Source organism: Notothenia rossii (genome assembly GCF_949606895.1).
Source record: "Notothenia rossii genome assembly, chromosome: 3".
Lineage (NCBI taxonomy): Eukaryota > Metazoa > Chordata > Actinopteri > Perciformes > Nototheniidae > Notothenia > Notothenia rossii.
Genome location: NC_136901.1, coordinates 65,716,875 through 65,743,879, shown reverse-complemented (window position 1 = coordinate 65,743,879; position 27,005 = coordinate 65,716,875). Strand labels below are relative to the sequence as shown.

The following is a 27,005-nucleotide window of genomic DNA, read 5'->3' as shown; positions in this document are numbered from 1 at the left end:
AACCCTCCAAATCTCGTTCTGAGGCTGGAAGCAGCGCAACCAAGAGGAAAGCTATGAAATGAAGAGAATAGACTACAGGGAATAATTTAATACATATTTGTGGAAAAAATATATCAAAATTTAATTTATATTCTGATGATGTTTAGGCCAGCAGAGAAGGCCTTGCTGGCCCTGACGGCCCACCACTGTGTATATGTATACAGTTAACAGTTTATTGGCAGCAGAAGTGCAGTCAAATTCTATGCAGCTGTTCAGCTGTAAATTATAGCTTATGAACTCTAAATGGATCATGAATGGGATCATCAACACAGGTTTAATATGTTTTTAAGGATGGATGTTTTAAAAAGAAGACTATGTACACAGTGTGAACAGAACAACATATAAGCAGACATACATAAACAATCCGTAATATTCTAAACATTACTAGGCAATGACCTGTATGCAACAAATTTAAAAATGCAGCAATTTATATTTGTCACTGTATAACTGTCACAATATAAGCCCTGTTTTGTGTTCCATATTTCACCCATGCCTCCTGCCGCTCTGCTTGTAAGCTTCTGTTTTTTTTCAATAAACCACCTATAAACTGTTCCTGGATGCCTGGTACAATCGGTATTCGTTTCCTCTTCCCTGCTCTCCTGACACAAACCGTGACAGTTTAAGTGTCAGTATTTACATTCCTTATTGCAGCAGGAAAAAAAGTTCTTCTTCAACTGTTAATGTCTCAATGGAGTGTGTGTGAGAGAAATATAAGTTATGGGTTCTACTGAGATATGTATGGAATATTTGGTTTGGGCCCTGTGCTTAAAATCAATGATGCTGTCGGCTATAAATGCAGTAGTGTGTGGACTCAAAGGCAATTTTACAGGCTGTAGTTATTGTAGATTTGTTTGATTGCATTGGATTAATAGAAGTTCATCATTTCCATAACAACTAACTAAGAACCATAACGTAAAGCAGGACAAATGACTTACAAACCTGAACCATTGAGTATTGAAAGCGCAAACTTTCTCCTCTCACAAGCCATCTCCTTTTTGGATGTCCCAAAGGACATAACTGGTAATGCAGGAAAGGCCTCCATCACTGCTCTTGCCATCTACACACCAACACACAGAATCACACTTGTCATCTGCGCTACATTGTTTTTGCCAGTAAAATTCCAAAATTGAATTGATATTTCAATAAAAATGATCAAACTATTAATAACTAATAGTTGTAATGAGGTAATTAACACAACTTGAAGAATGTACATGACAAACTACATGGGCTGTGTCAACAACCAGCCCTCTCATCAGTTTTACACAATTCCCCTAAAAAATAAACTGAAAATTGATAATTCAGAAACTAATGACTTATTTTTTAACATCATTGACTATTTTATACTTTAAACTTGTATAATAATCAAGACACTGAAATAAATATAAGAATATGTAGCAGAAGCATAAATATTACATATAGTAGTTAAAGTAAAAAACTACGTTACCATGGTAACAATGACCCCACAGCTACTGCCATCACGTTGAACTGGATGGTGCATTGGTTGCTCCTCTCCATTTGACAGTCCCCCAGTCCTCCTTGCCATAGCAGGTCCTCCTCATCTTGAAGTATTCCCTTTGTAAAACACATTGTGGAATAGTCTCTAATGTAACTCCCAACAGACACATGTAGAATAAATTTTTTTTAAATATTGTGTAAAATAAAAACACTCCATCCGAACAGTATGGACACTGGAAAATATTGTAGGTTACCTTGCTTACTGAGCTACTTCATTTACAATTGTGTACACAGATACTAAGGGCGGGATAAGGAAATATCATTTAAAAAACAGCTGAGACCACCAAGCACAAAATAAATGCTTCAGTGGTGTGGGTTTGGGAACTTCTGTTAACATACTTGTACATGTTTACTTAAACACAAAGCACTAAATATAATTCTAAGATCACTTTATATCTAATTTGCTGACTTACCGTACTCTTTTCGCAGCATTTTCCGAGTCTGCTTTCTCTTTGGAATTTGCCGCTGGATCCACCAAAAATACTGATGTTATGGCGGGAAATAAGTACTAAAAAAAAAAGTGATGTTATTTCAAAACAGCATCAAACATATATACATATTTAAATGAAAGGGATTTCTGAATGAAAACAATCACTAACCAGCAACTTCCAGTGTGTTCTTTCAATATTTACAAAGGCGATCACGGCTTGATAATCATTAAAGTTGATCTATAACAGCAATAAAAATACTTTTTTTTAAAGTTTTCCTAGGAATATGATGCCTTATTTTATTAAAAATAAATCATGGTGTTTCAATTTGTATATTAAATTACAAAATAGAAAACCCAAAGTACTATAACACAAAATGTACACATGCAAGTAAGCCATTTCACAGCCAAATTTTGTCTCTACAAGGTGTGGATAGGTAAAAGGCATGAAAATACACATTACCTTTGGCAAGCCGTGCCGACTGAGCTCGGTTCGTTGTCCAAAAAGTATCATACCTGCTGTGTAATGATTGAGTATGTAAATTGTGTTTCCAGTGTTGAACTGGCTGGCATACAGATGGAATAGGCCCTCAATAACCTAAATCCGATAATTGAGATGAAGACAGAAAAAAAATACAGCGGATTAAACACTAATAAAATATATAATACAATTACATACTAAACTTTTTTTTTTTTACTGTGGGTAATATTGTTTTAACCACAAAATACCTCGCCTGTTAGCCACTGGTGAGGTCTCAGAGTGCGTAGCTCACTGTGGTGGATCAATAAATTGTTCCCTCTAATATGGGAGGGGAGCACAGCAACTACAACTTCAGTGTCCTTCCTTTTCCACATTGATGTCAGCTGCAGAAACAAATTAACAACTGTTTAAGTAAAAAAAAATCAGTCTTACTATATTTATGATAAATTATACAAAACTCTACATAATTAATATTCAGAAAAAAGGGAAATTTTAAGTTTAAACATATTAACTGTAAAATCGTATATTCTAAAACAGACATATTAAGTTATGACCAGTAAACAAAGTGATTCAGAATACATTCAAACATTTATATGTAATACTGTGTAATGCTGCAGGTTCTTATTGGCTGCATTGACAACACCATCAACTACGAATGTTGTGAGATCTGCCTTCCATACACATACTTTGACAGTTTCAGACAGTTCAACTGACAACGTCTTGACTTGGTGCATGCTTCTTCCTGCTGATGAATCCAGATTCACATTTTCACTTGAAAACAGCAGGGGTGGTGCATCTTCCACTACACTGACACTGGACAAGTCAGTTCCTTCTGTATCACACTGTACACATAAAGGCAGAATGGCATCTACTGTAAGTACAATGTCAGTATATTAAAAATGATGCAGTCTAATTGTAGTATCATCCCTGGATTAATGTTAATAATCTAAAAAATACGTTATTCCTAAAATATATTTATTTTTTTATCCACAGTACAGGTTTTATAATGCTTTGTTAAGAAAATTGACCTGTGATGTCACATGTTCTGGAGAGGGCTTCTGTTCATGTGCATCAGTGATGACTGATGTTGACTGGTGGGGGGACTTGAGCTGTGAACAATGTAATACAGATAATTCCATGAAATACAAACATCACCCCATTATAAAACATGTACATGAGCTATTTCACTATTTGTCCATGTTCCTCAGAATGAGATGGGAGGGATAGCATGTCATGGGAAACACAAAAGTTGGAGACAAGAAATGTTACAAATGGAAAAGTTACAAGATACATCAACAAAATGTCATAAGATCATCATGAGATCTTCTTAAAGAAGAACTCTAATTCTTTGTTCTTTCTAGTAGAATGAAAAAAGCCATTCTGTCATCCTTTACAATTGAAGGACATTTAAAAATAAATGCAGCAAAATGTTAGGCACTAACCTGAGATGGTGTGTGCTGTGGAAAGCTGTCTCTGTGTTTTTCCTGTGCCTCTTTGAGGTTGGACGTGGACAGAGATGGGTTGAGAATCTTCTTCATAACCTGATAATCCCAAATGTACTTGACGTCAACATTTTATATTATCTGTATTATATAAACACATAGCATCACTTTTAAAAAATGGTGATCAATGAAGTAACCTTTCCTTTACCTTCTTTGCTTTAGATTCCTTGAAATCAAAAGGCTTTGTGATTGGTGTAACACAGGGGTACTCAAATACAAATGTTAAAGGTCCAAAAAAATGTTTTTAATAAGACAAAGGTCCGATGATTACGGTCATTCAACATTTTAAACAATTGCAACAAGATTCTTAACACGAGGTTGCAAAAACAAAAATAATCTGTGTGCAGCAGTTTTCATTGTTATTGCGTCTGTGCTTGATCCCTCAGAGTCGCAGAGCTGCGCAGTTATGAATAAAGGCAGCCGCACCCTCTTTCATTCAGCATTCCCATCATTGCTTTATAAATGTCTTGCCCCCTTGTGTGTCCACTGAGGTTCGTCAGGCCCAACACATCTTCAACAAACTCCCCCTTTGCCTCATCATAAAAACTCACAAACACCAGCAACTGAGCATTGTCAGTGGTGCCAGTGGTCTCATCCACAGCTAAGGAAATGCACTGTGCATTTTGTATTCCATCACAAAGCTGATTAATCAAATCACCAGCCAGTATTTATGTTCTTCTGGTTGCTGTGGAATCTGAGAGGGGGATTTGCTTTATTTGACCTGTTATTTCCTCTTTTTGTTTGCCTTCAAACATGGTCTCCATCACTTCAGTCATGCATTATTTTATACTTCAGTTATTATCCAGTGGAAAGTCCTTACCTACTGGCCTAGTTAAAAAAAAGTGGTTACTTTTTTTTGGCTGGGCAGTGTAGTTTTACACACCGTCTTATTTGACTTTCTCAGGACTTAGAACAGTTTTTTGGGGGCAGACCCCCACAAAGAAAAAACACGTAAGGTCATCATCTTAACAGTTTTGTATGCTCATCCCGTGAGCAGAGCATCATGTCTATTACAGCTGAATGCCGCGATTACCATTTTGTTCAGCAAAACGCCTCACCAAATTAGTAAGATCCAAAGCTTTAGTGCGTTTTGATTCAATGAACAGCCATTGATTCAATGTACAGCCAAACTTGACAGTCTCTTCTCTGTCATTGTAGACCGCAAATACCTCATTCCTTCAGTACTTAGGTCCGAATCAGTCTATGGTCCGAATGCTTCTCGTTTTGCGCCGTACCGTTCAAATGAAATCGCCGCCAATCATATTTCAACGCTCGCGCCATGGGTTGACGTGCGTTACAAGACGTGTGTCTTGTGCTGCATTCACTTGCACTCGGACATTAGAGACGTTCTCTCATAAATGTCCGATGAGCCACAACTTTTCTTTCAAAACAAAGCTGCCAACTGGGGTGGCAGCGCCTATTTTTAGGGTGGCAGTTGCCACCCCATGCCGCCCCGGGGTCCCCGGTAGGTGAAACTAGGCTGCTAGCTACAGTACAGATGCAACTAGATGAGCTGTTAACTCTCGCTCTGACTTTTTTTTTTTTAAACACACATTTTTCCCACCCGCATTCCGCGAAGACCCGCCCTACTGTGCCTCTGATTCGCAGAGTGTTGGTGGGGGGGAAAAAACGCTGACGGGATGCTGAATGTGATTGGACCAATGCATTGACAGACACACACAGACACACACAGACAGACAGACAGAGCGCTGTTTGTACACAGCGGAGAATTTTGACTCGTTGCGTTGTCTCAAAAATAACACAGATAATACAGATAATACATATGAAAAGTATAATTTCGCTCAGAGTCCAGAGACAGTTGTCGTTCGGTCCGGATCCGGACCGGAGTCCGGACTTTGAGGATGCCTGGTGTAACATATACACCTCTCCTCCTCTGTTTCCTCTGTTTCCACCGTTCCACATCTACCCTGTGGGTCTTAATTATAATAAACAGAGAGCAATAGGTGTAGTTACTATAAATGGAAGACAATATTTCCACAACATTTTCAATTGCATTCTGTATAAATTGGCACAGATTAGTGGATATGTAGCAAAACTAGACAACTATGTGATGGCAATTTCATCACCTATGGTTAGTTGATGTTTTCAATAATATATTTGGTGCTTAAACCTGAGGTTATGTCTTAGTCCTGCAAGTGATTCTGACCTGTAATGGGATGTAATTTGCATTAACAAAAAGTTATTTTAATATGTTCAGTCCATGCATATAATTGTAAAAATGGATAACATATTAAAGGTATGTAAACGAAACAAACATAACAGATGCTTTTTCATTGTTACATTTTAACAACAGATCAGTTCTGGGAGTCAATCAGCTACAACTAATTTAAAGTAATTCTGCTATGCAAAGAAATTAATATATACTTTCACATCAGCTACTATGTTACACGTATGTAGTGTCAATTTCTGCAAAAACATGTTCAAAGTGACATAACTGAAAATATAAAACTTTGATCAAAGTTATTAGTTTGATCACATTATGATCCCTCAAACAAGGACAGCGATGACAGAGAAAGGCAATTACAATAAGTAAAGACTTTGCCAAAATATCATACCTTGTTCTTTGTCTTCAGAGAGTCTTGGTATTCTCTCAACAGTGCGTTGTGCACGACCTTGTATGTGTGCACAAAGTCATCCAGTCTTGTGAGCCTCTTCTGCTGAAAGCGAATCTTTTTAAGATCCCACTGGCTCTTCTCCATAATCCCCTGGGTCATGTTGTCTTTAGTGTAGTTCTGTTAGATAACAGGTCTTTGGTGAATTATTGTGCCTACAACTGTATGGATATCAGCCATGTCATAAAGTTGTGGTTAGCTGTAATTATGTTTTTTTGTTCAAGTTTACCTGTGTTGATTTCTGGGCAACTCTCTTGAACCTCTTTGACAGCTTTTCATAAAAGGGACCTTTTCCATGACGTCCAAGGTCACCTGCCATAGAAGCATCTAACTTTAATAATAGGAAAAACAAGCTTAAAATTATACATACATGAAGAAGAGGAAGTTAACTAACCCAGTAGTAGTCTTGACCACAGAGCAGCCTGAGGCAGAAAGTACTTGAGCAGCTTGGGGATAAAGTTTGGGCAAAAGTACTCATTTGGCTCCAACTTTATCCAATGATGCCAGCTGGATGACATCCTTAAAGTGGTAGTCAAACGGTGTTGGGCCCAAATCATTCTGTAAGACACATAATCACGTTCATGTAATTGTTTTGTATTTTGGTGCATTTTTGAGTACTAAACCAGATGTTACTTACAATATTATAATTCTTTGGTCCATGTAATTGTGTATTTTGTATTTTCATGGACTGCAGTTATAATAAATTAATATCTGCTGAACATTTCTACAAAGGAAAAAAGTCCATGCAGCTTATACCTATTTAGGCATAACTCACAAAAGGGAAATACTCAAAGCACCCAGAAAAACACATAAACATTAGGTCTGCAAATAACAATTATTTTCATTGTCAATTAAGTTGTCGATAATTTTCTTGATTAATCGATTAGTTGTTTGGTCTATAAAATCTCAGAAAATCAGTGTTTCCCAAAGTCCAACATGACGGTACTCAAATGTCTTGTTTTGTCCACAACTCAAAGATATTCAATTTACTGTCATAAAGGAGTAAATATAGCATAAAATATTCACATTTAAGAAGCTGGAATCAGAGAATATTTACTTTTAGACAATATTTACTTTTTCTTAAGAAATTACTCAAACAGATTTTTTGAAATAGTTGGCGATTAATTTAATAGTTGACAACTAATCCATTATACAATTTTATTTTACAATTCTACAAAGGATTACCTACCACAAAGTCTTCCTCAGCAATGCCTGAGTCATCAATGACTGGCTGGGCAACTGCTGTCAAAAGCGTCTGAAGGTCTTTAAAATGTTTCTCAACATTTTCCCCACTGCATGGACTTGCCAGCAGCACGGTGGCACTAACTACTAATTGATCCAGTTCTTTTAGAGTAGTGGCCTGGGTCATCAGCCCGAAGACATGCATGCACAGACGATAGTGTTTCGCGGCACTGTCAGAAAAAATTTACAGAATTAATATTATTACAATGCCACTATACTCTAAACTAAAATATAACTAAATCATATTCAGTTGAAGACATCACTCACTGTTTTTTGCAGAGGTCCTTTGCGTTTTTCATGACATGGCTCAGGCATCTATGTAGGATAGTAAGTACAAGTGCATGCTCCTTTCCTTGTCCCGTCACAATGTGATAATATTGTGATAGTAGTTCATTGAGACTAAGGCCACATAGATTATGAGCCATTGCCTGCATCAAAACTACAGAGCCATCACAAAGGAACATAACTGGTCTTCTGCGAATTTTTGGCCCATGTTGTTTGACACAGTCTGTGATGAAAGAGCCAAGAAAGTATGTTATCGATGCTGTGGTGTGTTCACAGGTAACATATGTGGCAACAGGGACAGGGGAGCATCCTTTTACTGGATTTCTGACCACAAGTTCATAGATGTAAAAAGGTGTGCTCTCCCCTTTTGCCTTTTTAACAATGCTACCTGTGGCATCTAGGTAGACAATGTCCTCCTTCGATCTGTCATGGAATAACCTAATTGTTCTCTTAGACCAAAGCATGACACCTTTTGGCTGCAGGATTACCTTCTGAATCCACTGGTCATCTTTGTCTTGAACATCCTCAGACATAAGTTGCAGACTCACCATCTCATTTTCGTGCCTCCTCTGCTTTTCCCTTTCACCCCAAGATATACTCTTTAAGACTCCAGTTGTCGGCACCTCATCTCTGCAACCAGATTGCAGAACAGTCTCCTCCAACTTGTTCAAGCTTTGTAAATGTACACTTCTTGGGAGTTTAGAGCTAAGAGTGTCTGCTATCAGCTGCCTTTCTTCAGCTCTAATTGGCCTCCTTCTCAGCTGTTGAAGGCTGTGCCGCACAATGCCCCCCTGGAAGCAGACAACAGCCTTGAGGGACGACTCACTTTCCACTTTCACATTTACTTGAACCTGACAGTCATCAAAACGGCAGTACCCAGTGCAGGTAAACAGTGGCTTTTTTGTCATAGAGCCTATCATTTTCACACTGTGCCTCTTGAAACCAAAACTACAGTATGGATGGACACTTCGGATACCTTTTGCAATCACATTTGTCCAATGCAAACTTTTGAACTGCCGTTTTTGTTGGGTCTTTCTGAGTTTTCTCCATTCCTTGTGTGGAAGGAAAAAAAAACAGGGTTGCTCAGGCAATTTGTGGGTGAAGTATTTCTGCTTGTCTTCGTCCTTTGTAGATGATGTGGTACTGCTACTACTGCAGGCACTGCTGGTTTTCTGCAAACACAAGTTGTAAGAAAGGTAGATTAGAAGCTGGTATGCATGAATATGCATTCAAGTATATCCAATTGCCAAATCCAAACTTGAACTGCATATTGCAAATTTCATCATACAATGTAAGGATAAGAAGATGTTTTTTTTCTGTAAAAGGACATCCCTCAGAAATAGCAAATGTCATTCACAATACTCCCAAAATAGTTGTTGTTAAAAAATATAAATGTTTAACACATTTGAAAGCTGGGAATCTAACTATTTAGATGTAAAAATGAATAGCTATTTAACTTTTTAAGAATTCATTCTAACCCACTTAAACTGACGTACTTCCAAAGCTTTTTGTTTTAAATAATCTAAGTTTACCTCTTGGCTGTCATCCACAGATGATGATTCATTGTCATTTGGTGATGAAAGACTGTTATCTGTGTCTTGGCGGACTTCCAGCAGGGGCTCACAGCTTGCTGAGTCTGAGTTTGTGTCATTTTTGGATTTTTCAGGGCTCACATCTGGCATGTCTTCAGGATTGGGTCCACAGCTGGCTGAGTCCAACTCAGTTCCATCTTGTGGCACCACAATCGACGTGTCTGGTTTGTCGACTTCCGCTTGCACACTGCCCTGTATTCCCACACCCCATAAGCAAAACAGGTTAAGAGTAATAGATAATGCTGATATCATAGTATGAGCATTGAATATTTTCTTCAATTATAATCATAGTACATTTCATACATTTTTAAGGAGATTAAAAAATATTACGAAAGCAAACAAAATTCAAAATAATGGAATAAACATAAAAAAATATATATTTTATGATTACCTGTTGATGTTGAAGGTAGGCATTTTTAATTCTAATCCTATTACTTAGGATGTTCGTGATTCCTAAGTCCTTGCAGACAATTACCCAGAAACTCTCTTCTGGATACGCGCTTTTTTCTGCCAGGGGCCCTTTTGTCTTGTCTTGCAGCCTCTGGATGCATGACAGAATGTCCGTTGCACGCTTTACCAATTTTCTGGACTATTCAAACAAGGAGGAAAACGGTAAATTGTTTGTTTTATTTAAAGATTTGTCTAAGCTATCAATACATGTGCAAAAAGAAGTAATACTTACCCTCCCAAAAGTTGAAAAAGTAAACGATCTGTAAAGAAAAAAAATACTCAAATTTACAAAAATGATACATATCATGATGTATAAAGATCAAGAATACTGTAGAAAAGATATAAAGATCTCGAGCGCAATTATTTTCTGTTTACATATGACTACACTGAACATTGGCCTCAAACACTTGACTCACTACATTGTAGGCCTATGTAGTCATGTATACATGTTATATATTTTGAATAACAACACAGTATACAATGCAATCATATAATACAATACTAAAACACAATATATGAATTAAAAAAAAAAATATATTTATATAATTCAGTAACTGAATTTTAATTCCTATAAGTAACCAGTAACATGTTCAGTTTTTCACGTTTATAACCGAATGTCATGAAAATAGGTTTATAATTAAGCGAGTTACAGTCGACTTTGTAGAGAAGTCTGCATCTCTGGATTTCTTCAATAACAGAAGTTGAGCTCTCCAATGGCGGACACGAAGATTAACGTCAAATCGCTAACGCGGTATCTATGATTATATATATATCATGGATGCTATCATGGATGTATATTAACAATACTTTTTTATTATACATCCATAGGGTCTTATTATACAACCATGATATCTTTGTACATGATATTGATTAATGGCTGCAACCGTTTTCGGTACTCGGGACTGCAGTAACTGAACTGCGTGCGCGCGTCTGCGGTCCGTGTGCTAATACAGCTATCCTCGCACTGCAGAAACAAAAAATTATGATAGTTCGACTTTTTTTTTAATTTATCCCAAGCAAGACATAATAGTTTAGCAAACCATATCGGTTGATACTTGTCGCTGTTCATGGCCGATGTAGGCATCCGCACCACGTTAAGGTAACCTAGAAACTAGCCAAAACTAACTAGCCTTTTCACGTCTTATAAAAACATATGGGCCAAATCTATGTCTATATATAACACAAGACAAAACATAACACACCTGAAATAACATAGCCAAACAATTGGATTCACTATGAAATAGCTTAAGTAACTTCTTTTCAATTTATAGAAGTTGCTATTTCCAAAGTAAAGAAAGCCTATACAAATGATATATGCTAGTCCGTTAACTTTGGTAGGGAAAAATATACTTACCCTTGACGATGGGTCATCATGAATTTCAAATTGCACAGTGAAGAAATATATGCTGGAAAGAAATGAACGCAACTTCGAAGTCGTCACTGCCAAAATGGCTCATTACATGGTCATAATGCGTGGCTGTGAGGTGAATAGGCGGGTTCTGTGACAATGCACTTGCTGATTGGTGGGAAAGATAGGAGTCTATCACAATAACAAACACTACTCACGTGAAGAGGGAGAGGATTTATGTAGGTTAAAAAAAAAAGCACAAAAGCGGCATGGACCAGTAAATGATTATAAACATCTAACATGGAATGAAATAACCATAAATAAAACATAAGTAATGATTGCATAACATGGTATATTTATAAAGATGCATATGTTAATTGTTAATGTATTCATAAGTTTATTTAAAACATGTAAAATGGGTATAACATGGGATCACAACAGCCATAACGCCCTTGCTCTTGATGGCCGGTCCCATCTTCAAACACAAACTTCAATTTGAACTCAACCAGTAAAAGTTATGCATTCAAAACCTTCCTTAAATAAAAGTACAAGACTTGACATCAAAATGTAATTAGAGAAACAGTAGTGCAGAATGGCCCATTTAAGAATAATATATATTACTGGATTATAATTATTGATGCCTTAATGTGTTCATCTTTAATGTTTCAGCGGGAAAAGGTGGGAATCATTATAATTACAGTAGTATATACTGTTGGGTCGCTTAATCTATAACCATACATCATATTATTTGTTTATTTTAATTTTATATTAATAATATTAATCGTCAAACTACATAGAAGTTAAAGTTAACAAATACATTTAGTGGAGTAAAAACTACCATATTTGCCTGGAAAATATAGTGGAGTAGAATTTATTTATTAATAAAGTAGCATAAAATGGAAATTACAGTGAAGTACAAGTACTTCAAAACTTTACTTAATTACAGAACTTCAGTTAACTTTCTTAGTTACATTCCACCTCTTAATATGTGGCATTAACAGATTGGTATGTGTAAGGAGATGAAAAGACAACATGCCTGGTTCCTGTGCCGAACAAGATACATCCACGCACACACAGTGACTACAGACCGGTGACAGTGTTGCTGTTGTGCTGCTGAGTTTATTGTATTTTGCTACTCTGGCACAACAATTTCCTTCTGGATGAATAAAGTATTATTTTATCTTATCTTAAGGAAAGAACGATAAAAGTGAATCAAACCAGCAGTCAAACATGGTGGTGGAAATATTACATTCTCTAGGAGTGACTTTGCCATTGGATTACTGAAAAAGTACACAGTAAAAGTACTTCATATTATGTTTGCAAGTAGTCTAAGAAGTACTAAGTACAACACTGGCAGTTTTATAAACTACTTATGGAAGAAATGATTTTTATCCCACACCAAAGTTAGACAAAAATGCTCATTCTTGTTCTCTGGGGGGGGCTTTGAAACTCAAATTACTGAAAAAGTACACAGTAAAAGTACTTCATATTATGTTTGCAAGTACTCTAAGAAGTACTAAGTACAAAACTGGCAGTTTCATAAACTACTTATGGAAGAAATGCTTTTTATCCCACACCAAAGTTAGACAAAAATGCTCATTCTTGTTCTCTGGGGGGGACTTTGAAACTCAAATTACTGAAAAGTACACAGTAAAAATACTTCAAATTATTTGTGCAAGTAGTCTAAGAAGTACTAAGTACAAAACTGGCAGTTTCATAAACTACTTATGGAAGAAATGCTTTTTATCCCACACCAAAGTTAGACAAAAATGCTCATTCTTGTTCTCTGGGGGGGACTTTGAAACTCAAATTACTGAAAAGTACACAGTAAAAGTACTTCAAATTATTTGTGCGAGTAGTCTAAGAAGTACTAAGTACAAAACTGGCAGTTTCATAAACTCCTTATGGAAGAAATGCTTTTTATCCCACACCAAAGTTAGATGAAAATGCTCAATCTTGTTCTCTGGGGGGGACTTTGAAACTCAAATTACTGAAAAAGTACACAGTAAAAGTACTTCATATTATGTTTGCGAGTAGTCTAAGAAGTACTAAGTACAAAACTGGCAGTTTTATAAACTACTTATGGAAGAAATGATTTTTATCCCACACCAAAGTTAGACAAAAATGCTCATTCTTGTTCTCTGGGGGGGGCTTTGAAACTCAAATTACTGAAAAAGTACACAGTAAAAGTACTTCATATTATGTATGCAAGTACTCTAAGAAGTACTAAGTACAAAACTGGCAGTTTCATAAACTACTTATGGAAGAAATGCTTTTTATCCCACACCAAAGTTAGACAAAAATGCTCATTCTTGTTCTCTGGGGGGGACTTTGAAACTCAAATTACTGAAAAGTACACAGTAAAAGTACTTCAAATTATTTGTGCAAGTAGTCTAAGAAGTACTAAGTACAAAACTGGCAGTTTCATAAACTACTTATGGAAGAAATGCTTTTTATCCCACACCAAAGTTAGACAAAAATGCTCATTCTTGTTCTCTGGGGGGGACTTTGAAACTCAAATTACTGAAAAGTACACAGTAAAAGTACTTCAAATTATTTGTGCAAGTAGTCTAAGAAGTACTAAGTACAAAACTGGCAGTTTCATAAACTACTTATGGAAGAAATTATTTTTATCCCACACCAAAGTTAGACGAAAATGCTCAATCTTGTTCTCTGGGGGGGACTTTGAAACTCAAATTACTGAAAAAGTACACAGTAAAAGTACTTCATATTATGTTTGCAAGTAGTCTAAGAAGTACTAAGTACAAAACTGGCAGTTTCATAAACTACTTATGGAAGAAATGCTTTTTATCCCACACCAAAGTTAGACAAAAATGCTCATTCTTGTTCTCTGGGGGGGACTTTGAAACTCAAATTAATGAAAAGTACACAGTAAAAGTACTTCATATTATGTTTGCAAGTAGTCTAAGAAGTACTAAGTACAAAACTGGCAGTTTCATAAACTACTTATGGAAGAAATGCTTTTTATCCCACACCAAAGTTAGACAAAAATGCTCATTCTTGTTCTCTGGGGGGGACTTTGAAACTCAAATTAATGAAAAGTACACAGTAAAAGTACTTCATATTATGTTTGCAAGTAGTCTAAGAAGTACTAAGTACAAAACTGGCAGTTTCATAAACTACTTATGGAAGAAATGCTTTTTATCCCACACCAAAGTTAGACAAAAATGCTCATTCTTGTTCTCTGGGGGGGGCTTTGAAACTCAAATTACTGAAAAGTACTTCAAATTATTTGTGCAAGTAGTCTAAGAAGTACTAAGTACAAAACTGGCAGTTTTATAAACTACTTATGGAAGAAATGATTTTTATCCCACACCAAAGTTAGACAAAAATGCTCATTCTTGTTCTCTGGGGGGGGCTTTGAAACTCAAATTACTGAAAAAGTACACAGTAAAAGTACTTCATATTATGTTTGCAAGTAGTCTAAGAAGTACTAAGTACAAAACTGGCAGTTTCATAAACTACTTATGGAAGAAATGCTTTTTATCCCACACCAAAGTTAGACAAAAATGCTCATTCTTGTTCTCTGGGGGGGACTTTGAAACTCAAATTACTGAAAAGTACACAGTAAAAGTACGTCAAATTATTTGTGCAAGTAGTCTAAGAAGTACTAAGTACAAAACTGGCAGTTTCATAAACTACTTATGGAAGAAATGATTTTTATCCCACACCAAAGTTAGACAAAAATGCTCATTCTTGTTCTCTGGGGGGGACTTTGAAACTCAAATTACTGAAAAGTACACAGTAAAAGTACTTCATATTATGTTTGCAAGTAGTCTAAGAAGTACTAAGTACAAAACTGGCAGTTTCATAAACTACTTATGGAAGAAATGCTTTTTATTCCACACCAAAGTTAGACAAAAATGCTCATTCTTGTTCTCTGGGGGGGACTTTGAAACTCAAATTACTGAAAAGTACACAGTAAAAGTACTTCATATTATGTTTGCAAGTAGTCTAAGAAGTACTAAGTACAAAACTGGCAGTTTCATAAACTACTTATGGAAGAAATGCTTTTTATCCCACACCAAAGTTAGACAAAAATGCTCATTCTTGTTCTCTGGGGGGGACTTTGAAACTCAAATTACTGAAAAGTACACAGTAAAAGTACTTCATATTATGTTTGCAAGTAGTCTAAGAAGTACTAAGTACAAAACTGGCAGTTTCATAAACTACTTATGGAAGAAATGCTTTTTATCCGACACCAAAGTTAGACAAAAATGCTCATTCTTGTTCTCTGGGGGGGACTTTGAAACTCAAATTACTGAAAAGTTCACAGTAAAAGTACGTCAAATTATTTGTGCAAGTAGTCTAAGAAGTACTAAGTACAAAACTGGCAGTTTCATAAACTACTTATGGAAGAAATGCTTTTTATCCCACACCAAAGTTAGACAAAAATGCTCATTCTTGTTCTCTGGGGGGGACTTTGAAACTCAAATTACTGAAAGTACACAGTAAAAGTACTTCATATTATGTTTGCAAGTACTCTAAGAAGTACTAAGTACAAAACTGGCAGTTTCATAAACTACTTATGGAAGAAATGCTTTTTATCCCACACCAAAGTTAGACAAAAATGCTCATTCTTGTTCTCTGGGGGGGACTTTGAAACTCAAATTACTGAAAAGTACACAGTAAAAGTACTTCAAATTATTTGTGCAAGTAGTCTAAGAAGTACTAAGTACAAAACTGGCAGTTTTATAAACTACTTATGGAAGAAATGATTTTTATCCCACACCAAAGTTAGACAAAAATGCTCATTCTTGTTCTCTGGGGGGGGCTTTGAAACTCAAATTACTGAAAAAGTACACAGTAAAAGTACTTCATATTATGTTTGCAAGTACTCTAAGAAGTACTAAGTACAAAACTGGCAGTTTCATAAACTACTTATGGAAGAAATGCTTTTTATCCCACACCAAAGTTAGACAAAAATGCTCATTCTTGTTCTCTGGGGGGGACTTTGAAACTCAAATTACTGAAAAGTACACAGTAAAAGTACGTCAAATTATTTGTGCAAGTAGTCTAAGAAGTACTAAGTACAAAACTGGCAGTTTCATAAACTACTTATGGAAGAAATGCTTTTTATTCCACACCAAAGTTAGACAAAAATGCTAATTCTTGTTCTCTGGGGGGGACTTTGAAACTCAAATTACTGAAAAGTACACAGTAAAAGTACTTCATATTATGTTTGCAAGTAGTCTAAGAAGTACTAAGTACAAAACTGGCAGTTTCATAAACTACTTATGGAAGAAATGCTTTTTATCCCACACCAAAGTTAGACAAAAATGCTCATTCTTGTTCTCTGGGGGGGACTTTGAAACTCAAATTACTGAAAAGTACACAGTAAAAGTACTTCATATTATGTTTGCAAGTAGTCTAAGAAGTACTAAGTACAAAACTGGCAGTTTCATAAACTACTTATGGAAGAAATGCTTTTTATCCCACACCAAAGTTAGAAAAAAATGCTCATTCTTGTTCTCTGGGGGGGACTTTGAAACTCAAATTACTGAAAAGTACACAGTAAAAGTACTTCATATTATGTTTGCAAGTAGTCTAAGAAGTACTAAGTACAAAACTGGCAGTTTCATAAACTACTTATGTATGTATGTACTTTCGAAAATGTATTCGAAAGTCACTTCAGTCAATTACAACAGCTTCCCAGGGTTGTTTTAATGCATTACCGTAAACCTGTAACTAATCGCGCACTCAAAATACAGGGGCGGCTGGTTTGACCACGCAAAAGTGAAAGACGGCTGGCTTGACCGCAGTGTTTTGTCGGGCATGACAAGGGCAGTCCCGCCTACCTAATCTACTACCCCGACAGGGAGAGAGTGCAGAAACACAGGTTGGTGAAGTTTGTCACTAAGACAACTTGTGAGAGCGAGACTCAGACACAGCTGTTAGAGCTGGACCTGGAGAGAGACTCTGAGGGAGAGGTAGAGACCACACAGCCTGGTGTTGTACTGACTGACGGTCCACAGTCTGCACGAGAGGATGATGGCGAGGAGCACTCTAGGGTGACGCCACATGCCTCAGACAGTGTGAGATATCCCAGGAGGGAGCGTAAAGCCCCGGGGTACCTTAAAGACTATGCTCAGGGAGAGACTGAGGAGGACGACAGTACACTCATCAGTGTAGACTATTGCTACAAAGCAATTTGTGGTGTACCTCTGACTTTTAAAGAGGCCATGACATCCACTGAATCTGGAAAATGGGGTAATGCGATGGATGAGGAAATCAAGTCCCTTGAGGACAACCATACGTTTACCCTGACTGAATTGCCAGAAGGCAGGAAAGCAGTGGGAGGTAGATGGGTCTACTCAATTAAAGGGGACATTGACGGAAACGACAAACACAAGGCTAGGTTTGTAGCAAAAGGCTATAGTCAGCGGGCAGGAATAGATTATGGTGAAACGTTTTCACCAACAGCTAACCTGACTAGCATACGGGTGCTAATGCAGAAGGCAGCCCAAGAGGATTTGATCTTGCATCAAATGGATGTAAAAACCGCTTATCTCCATGCTCCCATCGATCGGGATATTTACATGGAACAACCTGAGGGGTATGTAAAGGAGGGAGAAAAGCTTGTCTGTAAGCTGGAGAAGTCGATTTATGGCTTAAAGCAATCTGGGCGTAACTGGAACGAGATGTTGCACAAATGCTTAACGGATGACTATTTCACCCAGAACCAGGCAGACCATTGCATTTATGCAAAAGAATCTAAAGAAGCAAAAGTAATTATTGCTATCTGGGTTGATGACCTTATCATCGCAGCAAGCAACATCGAGTGTCTAGAGAAAGTAAAAAGCATGCTTTCTAACAAATTCAAGATGAAGGATTTGGGGAGGGTAAAGCACTTTTTGGGGATGGATTTCAACCAGTCGAATGACTGCGTTACAGTATCGCAAAGTAAATATGTTTCAAAGATACTGGAACGTTTTGATATGAGCGAGTGTAGGGTGAGAGAGACACCTTGTGATCAAAAGTTGGACTACACCGAAGACGCGCCCAAGATGGCAGATGTGACGATGTACAGAGAGGCTGTCGGCAGCCTTATCTACCTGACGACCTGTACACGTCCAGACTTGTGTTTTGTTGTAGGAAAACTATCACAGAATTTTGCGGAACCTTCAGATGAACATTGGGTTACCGTGAAACATGTGTTGCGTTATCTCAGGGGGACCTCAGATAAACAGCTCTGTTTCAAAAAGAGCAGCGAGCAACTGGGTCTAGTGGCATATAGTGACGCTGACTGGGCTGCAGATACAGGCGACAGACGCAGTACGACAGGGTATTGTGTGGGCTTGACCAAAGACAGTTCACTTGTCTCTTGGAGAAGCAAGAAACAACCCACAGTAGCATTGTCGACATGCGAGGCTGAGTACATGGCGCTTGCTTTAACAATACAAGAGTTATCTACTTGGAGCAGCTGCTGGCAGGTATGGATACCTATGTGTACAGGAAGACAGTCATCAATGAGGACAATCAGGGGACGATGGCATTAGTCAGGAGTCCGGTGTGTAGGCAAAGGTGTAAACACGTGGACATCAAGTACCACTTCATCAGGTCTACCATAAGGGAAGAAAAGATGTCTTTGATTTATTGCCCTACGGACGACATGGTAGCAGATGTCATGACTAAACCTGTGTCCAAAATAAAACTGAAAAAGTTTGCAGTTGCTATGTTTGGTGCATAAAAAAATAAAAAAATAAAAATGTGTTGAAGAAATCCACATTGGAGTGTACCATGTATTCCATTTGTTTTGTTATAAATATGAACAGATGTACAGAAGCACATAAGTAATAAGTGGGAGTGTTAGAATGACATAGATATATGTATATTGTATATGACTTATATTATTACTGTGCACCACATTGTCTATGTAAGTAGCTGCGACTACTAACTGTGTTCATTGGTTAGCTGCTGTACCACATGATTGATGATGTCACTACCTAGGGTATAAGACCGTCGGAAGTCACGCCCCTTCTCTGTCTGTCCTCAAGCCTCTTGAGATGTGTGCCTAAAATAAATAACGCCGTGATGAATGGCTAAACTTGAACGACTGAGATTATTCACCTTTCTGCTGCAGGAGACAAAAGGTTTAAGTCTAAATCTGCTAACAATATGGCATCAACTAATAGAGTACTTCACAAGTGTCAAGTTAAAAATCTGCAAACAGTTGTTTGACGATAGCCAATGGTATTACAGGACTCGCCTCTGTTGTATTCCACGCCTTTTTTTTCTCTCCATGCAACCAAAACCTGCTTGAACGTGATTGGTCGTATCAGACTAAATGTGGGCTACTGCAAACAAAAAGCAGAAGTCTTCCGATAGCAGAATCGTGTCCTGTTGCCTGCTGTAGCTAGTTGCTAAAGTAGGCAACTTATTTCAAGATGATACCAAATCTGAACTGTACCAAATGATGTAAAGTGACACAGTAGGTTGAACACTGTGGGAGAATTAATCCTATTTTCTGGTTGCTTAAGTTTTATATTTGTCACGCCTCCAGGCAGAAAAGTTATAATGTCTGACACACATACTATCAGACATGGAAGTAGTTTCGCGTTAAATTGATTCACCACAGAATTATGAGAACTGTAATTACTTTCAACTCTAAGAAGATTTTTCCACATTCGGATAAGTAGCTTTTTTATTTATGCAAGTCCTACATGGAAAGTTTGTAAAATCTCTTACCAATCGTAGTGGCCTAAATCCACATGAAATCCCCCCCCCCCCCCCCCCATCCAAACCTCCCTTATTCTCTTCCTCACCTCTGTGAATGCTGCCAAGTCGGTCGGTTATGTAACCTGTAACTGAGGAGGTCAGCACCCAGCAGTCATTGCTATGGATACTTGGCAGACATCAGACATCTTGGCCGGTCCACTTCAGAAATGTGTGTGTGTTTTTGTGTGTGTGAGACTGTGCGCGTATTAGAAGGAGGGCAGCAGCGGTGTTACCTAACTCACCCAGAAAAGACATCTGGGGAGTTTAAGCAGCCTTCTCACTGATTTCAGCTTCTTCTACACACACACACACACACACACACACACACACAAATTAGCTCATGTTGTACACAAACACTTGGCTCAATTTCTGGCCACACACGAGAATAGAGAATAAGTCACACACACTTCACAGATGTGCATACATGTTAATGTAAATCTGTTCAAAAATATTGCACGTCATTTGTTTAAAGTTAGTGCTCATGACAAATAAGTTTCACTGCAAACATTTAATGTCCAATCTGTTGAGCCACTAATTGTTATGACTTGACTTATTGTCAAGTATTAGTTACTTAAAGGGGCATTACACAGATTTGTTCATATGAGGGTGAGTTTACTTAAGCTATTAGTCGATTAAAGTCAAATATATATCAAATGGGCCTTACAAACTGAGGCGTGGAGTTTGAAACAGACATTGAGGTTCATTGTTTTGGAGCTTGAACCACATGGGGGGTCTAATAACCAGGATATCTCAGACTGTACTGCTTTAATGTTGACCTTTGAACTTTCCTTGGTAAATTGCAAAACTAAATTGACAGTGTATTTCTTTAAAGCCCCTTTAATATGCTGTTTTAGGGTTGAAAGTGGAAGTGTTTTTCACTCTCATAATGCCTGTGCTGCAGCACCTCTTTTCACCCTCTGTCTGAAACCAGATGTGATGTTATTATGTTACGTCTGGATGCGTTTCAGGCAGTGTGTGGGAGAGATTTTTTTTTGCCTTTGCAGACCATTGAATTGCACAAAAACCTTGGAAAGGGCAAACCCAAAAAATCATAATAGGTGAAATATCCACCAAGTGTAACATTTTTATTGCGATTATTAACTATCCTTATGTTGACTACGGTATTATCCTTCTAGGTGGCCAGATTCTATGCCAGATTCAAAACCTGATTTACCACTATAAACATATATTCTAACGGCATGGAGAAAATGAAGTCCAGACATGTGGGTTAAAAAATAAAAATGCTTTAATTAGAGACACAAAATACATGCATGCTTTCTTTTGAGTGTTCGATACAGTGGTTTGCAACTATTACATTTCAACTCAGACGGATGGACTGAGTTGCCGTTAGAAAAACACATTTCCTTTAAAACTCCACAGAAACATGACAAGCAGAAACACTGATTTCATTTGTTCTTTACTGCACATTTTATGTACAAGACAAATTCTCCAAAGGCAAAATGCAATAAACATATATAGTCACTGAGATATTTAGATTTGTACTCCTTTAGTTATCATTAATCCGCAGTGTAATGTTTTCTGTTCATTTACAAGTTTTTGATTTATTATTGAAAAATGTTTCATAAGCACTCAACACGCTGCCAACATGATGTAGACAAAAGTATTAAAAACGTGAAAAACAATATGATCATTTTTTCTTGATTCCTGATCCGATTACTCTTTTGTAGATTTCTGTATGATGCCGACAGACACTGTGAGAGTTACGTATTCCAAATATCAAAAAGAGAACATTTAAAATACAATTTACAATAAACCACCTGCGTCATGTTGACACACTCAGCACACGCAACACAACAGACAGCAGTTGAGTGTCAGTGGATAACCTGATGCAGATTGAGGAATCATGACTCAGCAAATTTGACCGAAACTTGTGACCTGTACAAATTCTTCCCCAGCTTAGCTTGCATGTTATCCCATTTTACGCTCTGGTCACAATATTTTCCACATTCCTCAATGTGAGAATATATCACTGCCTTAAAACACACACACACACACACACACACACACACACACACACACACACACACACACACACACACACACACACACACACACACACACACACACACACACACACACACACACACACACACACACACACACACACACACACACACACACACACACACACACACACACACACACACACACACACACACACACACACACACACACACACACACACACACACACACACACACACACACACACACACACACACACACACACACACACACACACACACACACCTTTGTCTCTTTATCATCACTCTCTGTGGAAAAAGTATCCTTCATAAAATAATGTTGTCATCCCTGAACTATTAAGTGAAATGATGCGAGTTATTTTGGATAAAAGTTCATATTTGTACATATCTGCTGCATTCATTCCTTTCATTTAGGCACATTTTAACATACTTAGACTGTTGGGAAAAACATGTATCCACGTCAAGTAAGATGCATTGGTCTGTCATTTAGAAACATGAATGTGCAACATTAAGGAAGAAGGAGTTACACTGAGCCTCTCTTCAGCACTGATTGGAGGGTTTGCACCAATCAGAAACCAGAAAGTAAGAAAACAACAACTGTGTGCAAATGTCCATCCAGACTCTTTGATGGAGCCATATCTCTTTCCATCACTGGACGATCTGGGGCATCTCGCTCCAGGCTTTGGCCTTCTTCTTGGCCAGCGCCATCCAGGGTGGCTCATCCTGGGGCAGGGTAGGGGGGGGCTGGCCCCGCTGGGAGGCAGGGGTCTGGCCGGGGAGCCCCGGAGCTTTGGATTTTTCCGGGATTTTTGTTGAAAAAGGAGGGGAAGTAAGTGACTTGGATGTGGGGGAAGGTTTTGAGGGGGATGTGCAAGAAGGAGCTTTTGGGGGAACAGGAGTGGGAGTAGAGGGGGACAGAGATCTTTGAGGGGAGTGAAGTTGGGGGGCAGATTTGGCGGTGGCAGGGGGGAGCTGGGGCTTTGGAGGGACGGGGCAGGGGAAGGACTGGGGTTTAGGAGGCTGAGGGGGGACCGGAGTGGGAGGCCTCCTGGACTCCTTCTCTGCTGACGCTGCAGACTTACCGATCTCCAACGCACTCACTGGAAGGAGAAAAAACAATATTCAAACAAAAAGCCACTCTTAATATTAAAGATGCATTTAAAAAGTAAAAAATAATGTATATAAACATATTTGTTTTGTTTCTTTGTCATATGTCATAAGTATAATTATTTCTTTTTAATTTGTTTATTTCAGTTTTAGCAGCATTTAGAAATGTATTGACACGTTTGACTCCTGTATTTTTGGGTATACATAAAATTAAAATATAAACGGAAATAAATAAATAGATATTTTGCTTATTTGGTTTGGAAACATCTTCATATTTACTGAGCAATTTCTGAAAACCAATTTTTTTATACTTAAATATATTTAATGTCCAAATAAATCCTTTATATCCTTTTATTTGTATATAGTTTCTATCTGTGAATATACATGAGCATCATTTATAGTATATAATATAATACATGATTATATTTCAATCATACCAGTTTCAGAGCAGTCTTTGTTTGTTTCTTGATGTAGGGCATTTCTTTCTTCAAAATATATTCAGAAATGTAATACATTCCTCAGCAATTAAGAAAATAAATCCCAATTATATTTGTGTAAAATTACTCTTGTCGAGCTTGTTGCAGTAGCAGAGTTTGTCCACATGAGGTCAGAATTGAACAAAAAGTTGTAGTTGAAAGCAGAAAAACTAAGATGCTCAGGATTAGCTTCTAAGGAGCCAGATATTTCCTAAAGTACAGTGACCAAAACAGAACTTCAACGAGAGTCTCAGATCTTTCATGTTCCCACAAACTAATGCTAATTTTGCTATGTTCTTGCTGGATGTGTAAACAGAAAACTGTAAATGGAGTTACTGAAATAAGCAGTCCTTCAAACACATTAGTTAAACTTGACTTTACTAAAACTCAAATGGATCTTTAATGTTATACTTTGGCTTTGAATGGTGTGATAGGAAGTTTAGAGGACACTTTAGACGCAGCTTTGGTAGGACAGTAAATTCAAAACAAAAACACATACTGTATCAGCTGCAGAGTAAACTGCTGTGTGTGTGTGTGTGTGTGTGTGTGTGTGTGTGTGTGTGTGTGTGTGTGTGTGTGTGTGTGTGTGTGTGTGTGTGTGTGTGTGTGTGTGTGTGTGTGTGTGTGTGTGTGTGTGTGTGTGTGTGTGTGTGTGTGTGTGTTCTGACCTGTTTTGTTACTTGCCGCTGAGCTGACATTCATTGGCAGGGAACTCTTCCTCTCCGGTTCCTCCTGATGACAGAGAGCAGCACACTCAGTTATAAATTATGTGGCGGAAAATGTGTGGGGGTGTAACTGTTAACACATGGAGGCCAAAACAGGATGTACCACCATCACATCCAACAGCACCTGCATCTGAACCATGTCATTTTAGACTGAACCAAAACCTAAACCCCATGTCAGCATATTGGATAAACCAGTCACAGCCCTAGTGTTAAAGGGATATTTAGATATTGTAATATTATTGTATGAGGTACTTAACCATGGTGGACGAGCTAAAGCGGTAAAAATAGCTTTTGACTGAACCGATAAAGGTAAACAATAAGTCATTGTTGTATTTTTGTGTGATTTCTGTTGTTGTTTTTCGTGTTCTGCTGCAAATCAAATTCCTACTAACAAGGACAATAAAGATGAACCAAAGTGAACTTCTTTCCCTGTCACTTGGGGAAATGTGTCCACATAAAAGACAAATCCAAACACACATATTACCTTCCTGACAGAGACCTCATCGAGGGAGTTATCTTTGTAGATCTTCTGTTTCTGTTTGGCCAGCGAAATCCAGCTGGGAGACTCAGAGCCAGCAGAAACACCCCGAGCTGCAGCTGGATCTGAATCAATACACAGCAGAGACACTGTTACACCACAGCTCAAGTCTTTGGGATGCTGTAAGCATTGCCAAATAGTTTATGGAAAATAAAAATTGTGTTTATCTGTGTGTACAAACCTGTCATGCGCTTGTTTTTCCCTCCACTGTCTCCTTGTACGTCAGGTTTCTTAGGGAGGGCGGGCTTGTTGCTGATAGGCTGACTTATGGAGGGCTTAACACTGATTGGCTGCGGAGACTCAACTCTACAGCTGGTTGGCTGAGCTGAAGGCTCCATGGAAGGCTGAATAAGATAAAACATAAATACAACGATTCAATACAAAACGTATTTTACACCTGCATTCAATACTTTTTTTTTCCACTTGGGTTCAGCAGAAACACGCAAGTAATCAGTTATTATTTACACATCCAGGATATAGGGGGCAAAATAAGTCTCAAATTTCTTCCCGTTAAGTGGGTATGACACGTTAAATGTTAAATGAGACACAGTTTCGTGAAAAGAAAGGTTAAGAACCTGAGTCAATATTCTGAGATATATTATCATAAGTCATTTTTCTAAGAAAGTTTTTAAATATAATGACTTTTCAGGGTTTTTTGTTTATTTTCCTTTACTGGCGTAAATGGGCCCCCATTATTTTAAACTCTGCTTTTGTTTTGTTTTTCCAAGAAAACCTAAGAGCTTGTACCCTAACAAAACAATTAGTTTAAAGACGCAAAATCGTTAGTACCGAGGGAAACTGCAGTGTATAGTGACAGTTCTCTGTGGGTTGGTCACTATGAGCACCACCTTTCATATACAATTTGTTATTTGATCTATTGTTAAATATGACTTGTAGCTGCCTTAATACACTAAAACACCTTTGATGATGCATTTTGGTAACTTGTAGTTTCCTGGATTAAGTTAAAACAACTTCAGATCGGAAGCCAATTTTCCAAAAATTGGCAAAATAGACTAAGTATCTAAACTAATGATAAACTTTTATTTTAAGTCATCATATTAACCTGTTAAGCCCTGAGCCTGTTTTCCAGGTCTCAGGCTTGAAAATGACATTCCCAGAAGAAATGACTATATCTTCACTTCTAAAAGGGGTAAATTAATAACCAAAGATAAACCTGTGAGTTGGATGTAGAAAAGTCAGAATCAATATAGATGGTTTTTATTTTAAAGTAAATTCAGAAGAAAAAAAATTAAATTATAGTGTCCGTCCAACAAAAAAAACATTACTTATAGTGAAAACCACCCTTGAATGATGGGTTAGTAGACTAAAAGCGTTAGGAATCCAAACTATAACATATAATAAGTACCCTGTATCAAGATTGATGCAAAACAAGTGACATTTTACCTTTTTAAAGAGATATAAAAAAAACGAAACACTTCTGGGGTCATTTGGGTGGATTTGCCAAATCTCTGGGCCCCTCGTCAATTTTGATGATTGACACCTCTTTTTAACCGTTAGAGCCAATAGAATCGAGGGGAAGTTCCTCAAATCCATCTAAACATTACCCATTGGTGAATAGACTGATACATGCCCCAAACCGGAAGCTGGGTTGTAGCTCTCACACACTCTATATAAAATCTCAGTTTTTGACAAAATTGGAATGATGGATTATCAGTATTCATTTCAAAGTGACACAGAGATATTGGATTAAACTTCAGCAGCGTTTTTATCGTTTTAATGCCATTGAACACAACTTTTGATCAGAAAAACAGCAAAGGTAAGACGTATTTGCCGTTTTGGCTCCGTAAAGCTACGTGGCGTGTTGTCTGGGTTTGCCTTCGCTGCTCCGATGAGACTTATACCTCTGGAATCTGTGGAATCTCAGCTTTAAATCTGATATC

At 37.6% G+C, this 27,005-nt stretch overlaps 3 protein-coding genes across 8 annotated transcripts in view; all 3 read right to left on the bottom strand.

Moving 5' to 3' along the window:
- Positions 1–989: 989 nt before the first annotated feature.
- Positions 990–6,699, bottom strand: LOC307033008 (uncharacterized protein; the record flags this gene model as incomplete). The annotated part of the gene is made up of 10 exons (XM_079671279.1): positions 990–1,611; positions 1,968–2,062; positions 2,154–2,222; positions 2,445–2,579; positions 2,711–2,845; positions 3,149–3,304; positions 3,491–3,571; positions 3,905–4,003; positions 4,113–4,130; positions 6,541–6,699. The coding sequence occupies 10 exons, from the start codon at positions 6,697–6,699 to the stop codon at positions 1,515–1,517; spliced, it is 1,044 nt and encodes a 347-aa protein (XP_079527405.1). The 3' UTR covers positions 990–1,514.
- LOC307033220 (uncharacterized protein) lies at positions 5,463–14,104 on the bottom strand. 3 transcript variants are annotated; one of them, XM_079671609.1, is made up of 6 exons: positions 11,521–14,104; positions 10,399–10,426; positions 9,657–10,305; positions 8,107–9,296; positions 7,787–8,009; positions 5,463–7,155 (listed from the first exon to the last, which is right to left on the bottom strand). In XM_079671609.1, the coding sequence occupies exons 3-6, from the start codon at positions 9,966–9,968 to the stop codon at positions 7,072–7,074; spliced, it is 1,809 nt and encodes a 602-aa protein (XP_079527735.1). In that variant the 5' UTR covers positions 9,969–10,305; positions 10,399–10,426; positions 11,521–14,104; the 3' UTR covers positions 5,463–7,071. The 3 variants fall into 3 exon arrangements, with proteins under 3 accessions (XP_079527735.1, XP_079527734.1, XP_079527733.1); XM_079671608.1 differs by having other exon boundaries at positions 9,657–10,426; XM_079671607.1 differs by having other exon boundaries at positions 9,657–14,104.
- A 7,377-nt stretch (positions 14,105–21,481) lies between these two features.
- Positions 21,482–27,005, bottom strand: part of LOC307033754 (uncharacterized protein) — a 54,374-nt gene continuing 48,850 nt past the window's right edge. For all 4 annotated transcript variants that reach the window (XM_079672333.1, XM_079672334.1, XM_079672335.1 and 1 more), the window contains 4 exons: positions 25,286–25,448; positions 25,051–25,169; positions 24,510–24,573; positions 21,482–23,358 (listed from right to left, as the gene is read on the bottom strand). In XM_079672333.1, coding sequence (XP_079528459.1) covers positions 22,907–23,358; positions 24,510–24,573; positions 25,051–25,169; positions 25,286–25,448 — 798 coding nt within the window. In that variant the 3' untranslated portion in view covers positions 21,482–22,906. The remainder of the gene's footprint in view (positions 23,359–24,509; positions 24,574–25,050; positions 25,170–25,285; positions 25,449–27,005) is intronic.

Excerpts from the sequence above, each read along its gene's own strand:
- LOC307033220 (XM_079671607.1), bottom strand. The coding sequence starts at position 9,968 with ATGATATCAGCATTATCTATTACTCTTAACCTGTTTTGCTTATGGGGT. Across the intron at positions 8,010-8,106 it reads AAGGACCTCTGCAAAAAACA|TGCCGCGAAACACTATCGTC; the intron begins GTGAGTGATGTC and ends TTTTTCTGACAG. Across the intron at positions 7,156-7,786 it reads TTGCTGAGGAAGACTTTGTG|AATGATTTGGGCCCAACACC; the intron begins GTAGGTAATCCT and ends TGTGTCTTACAG.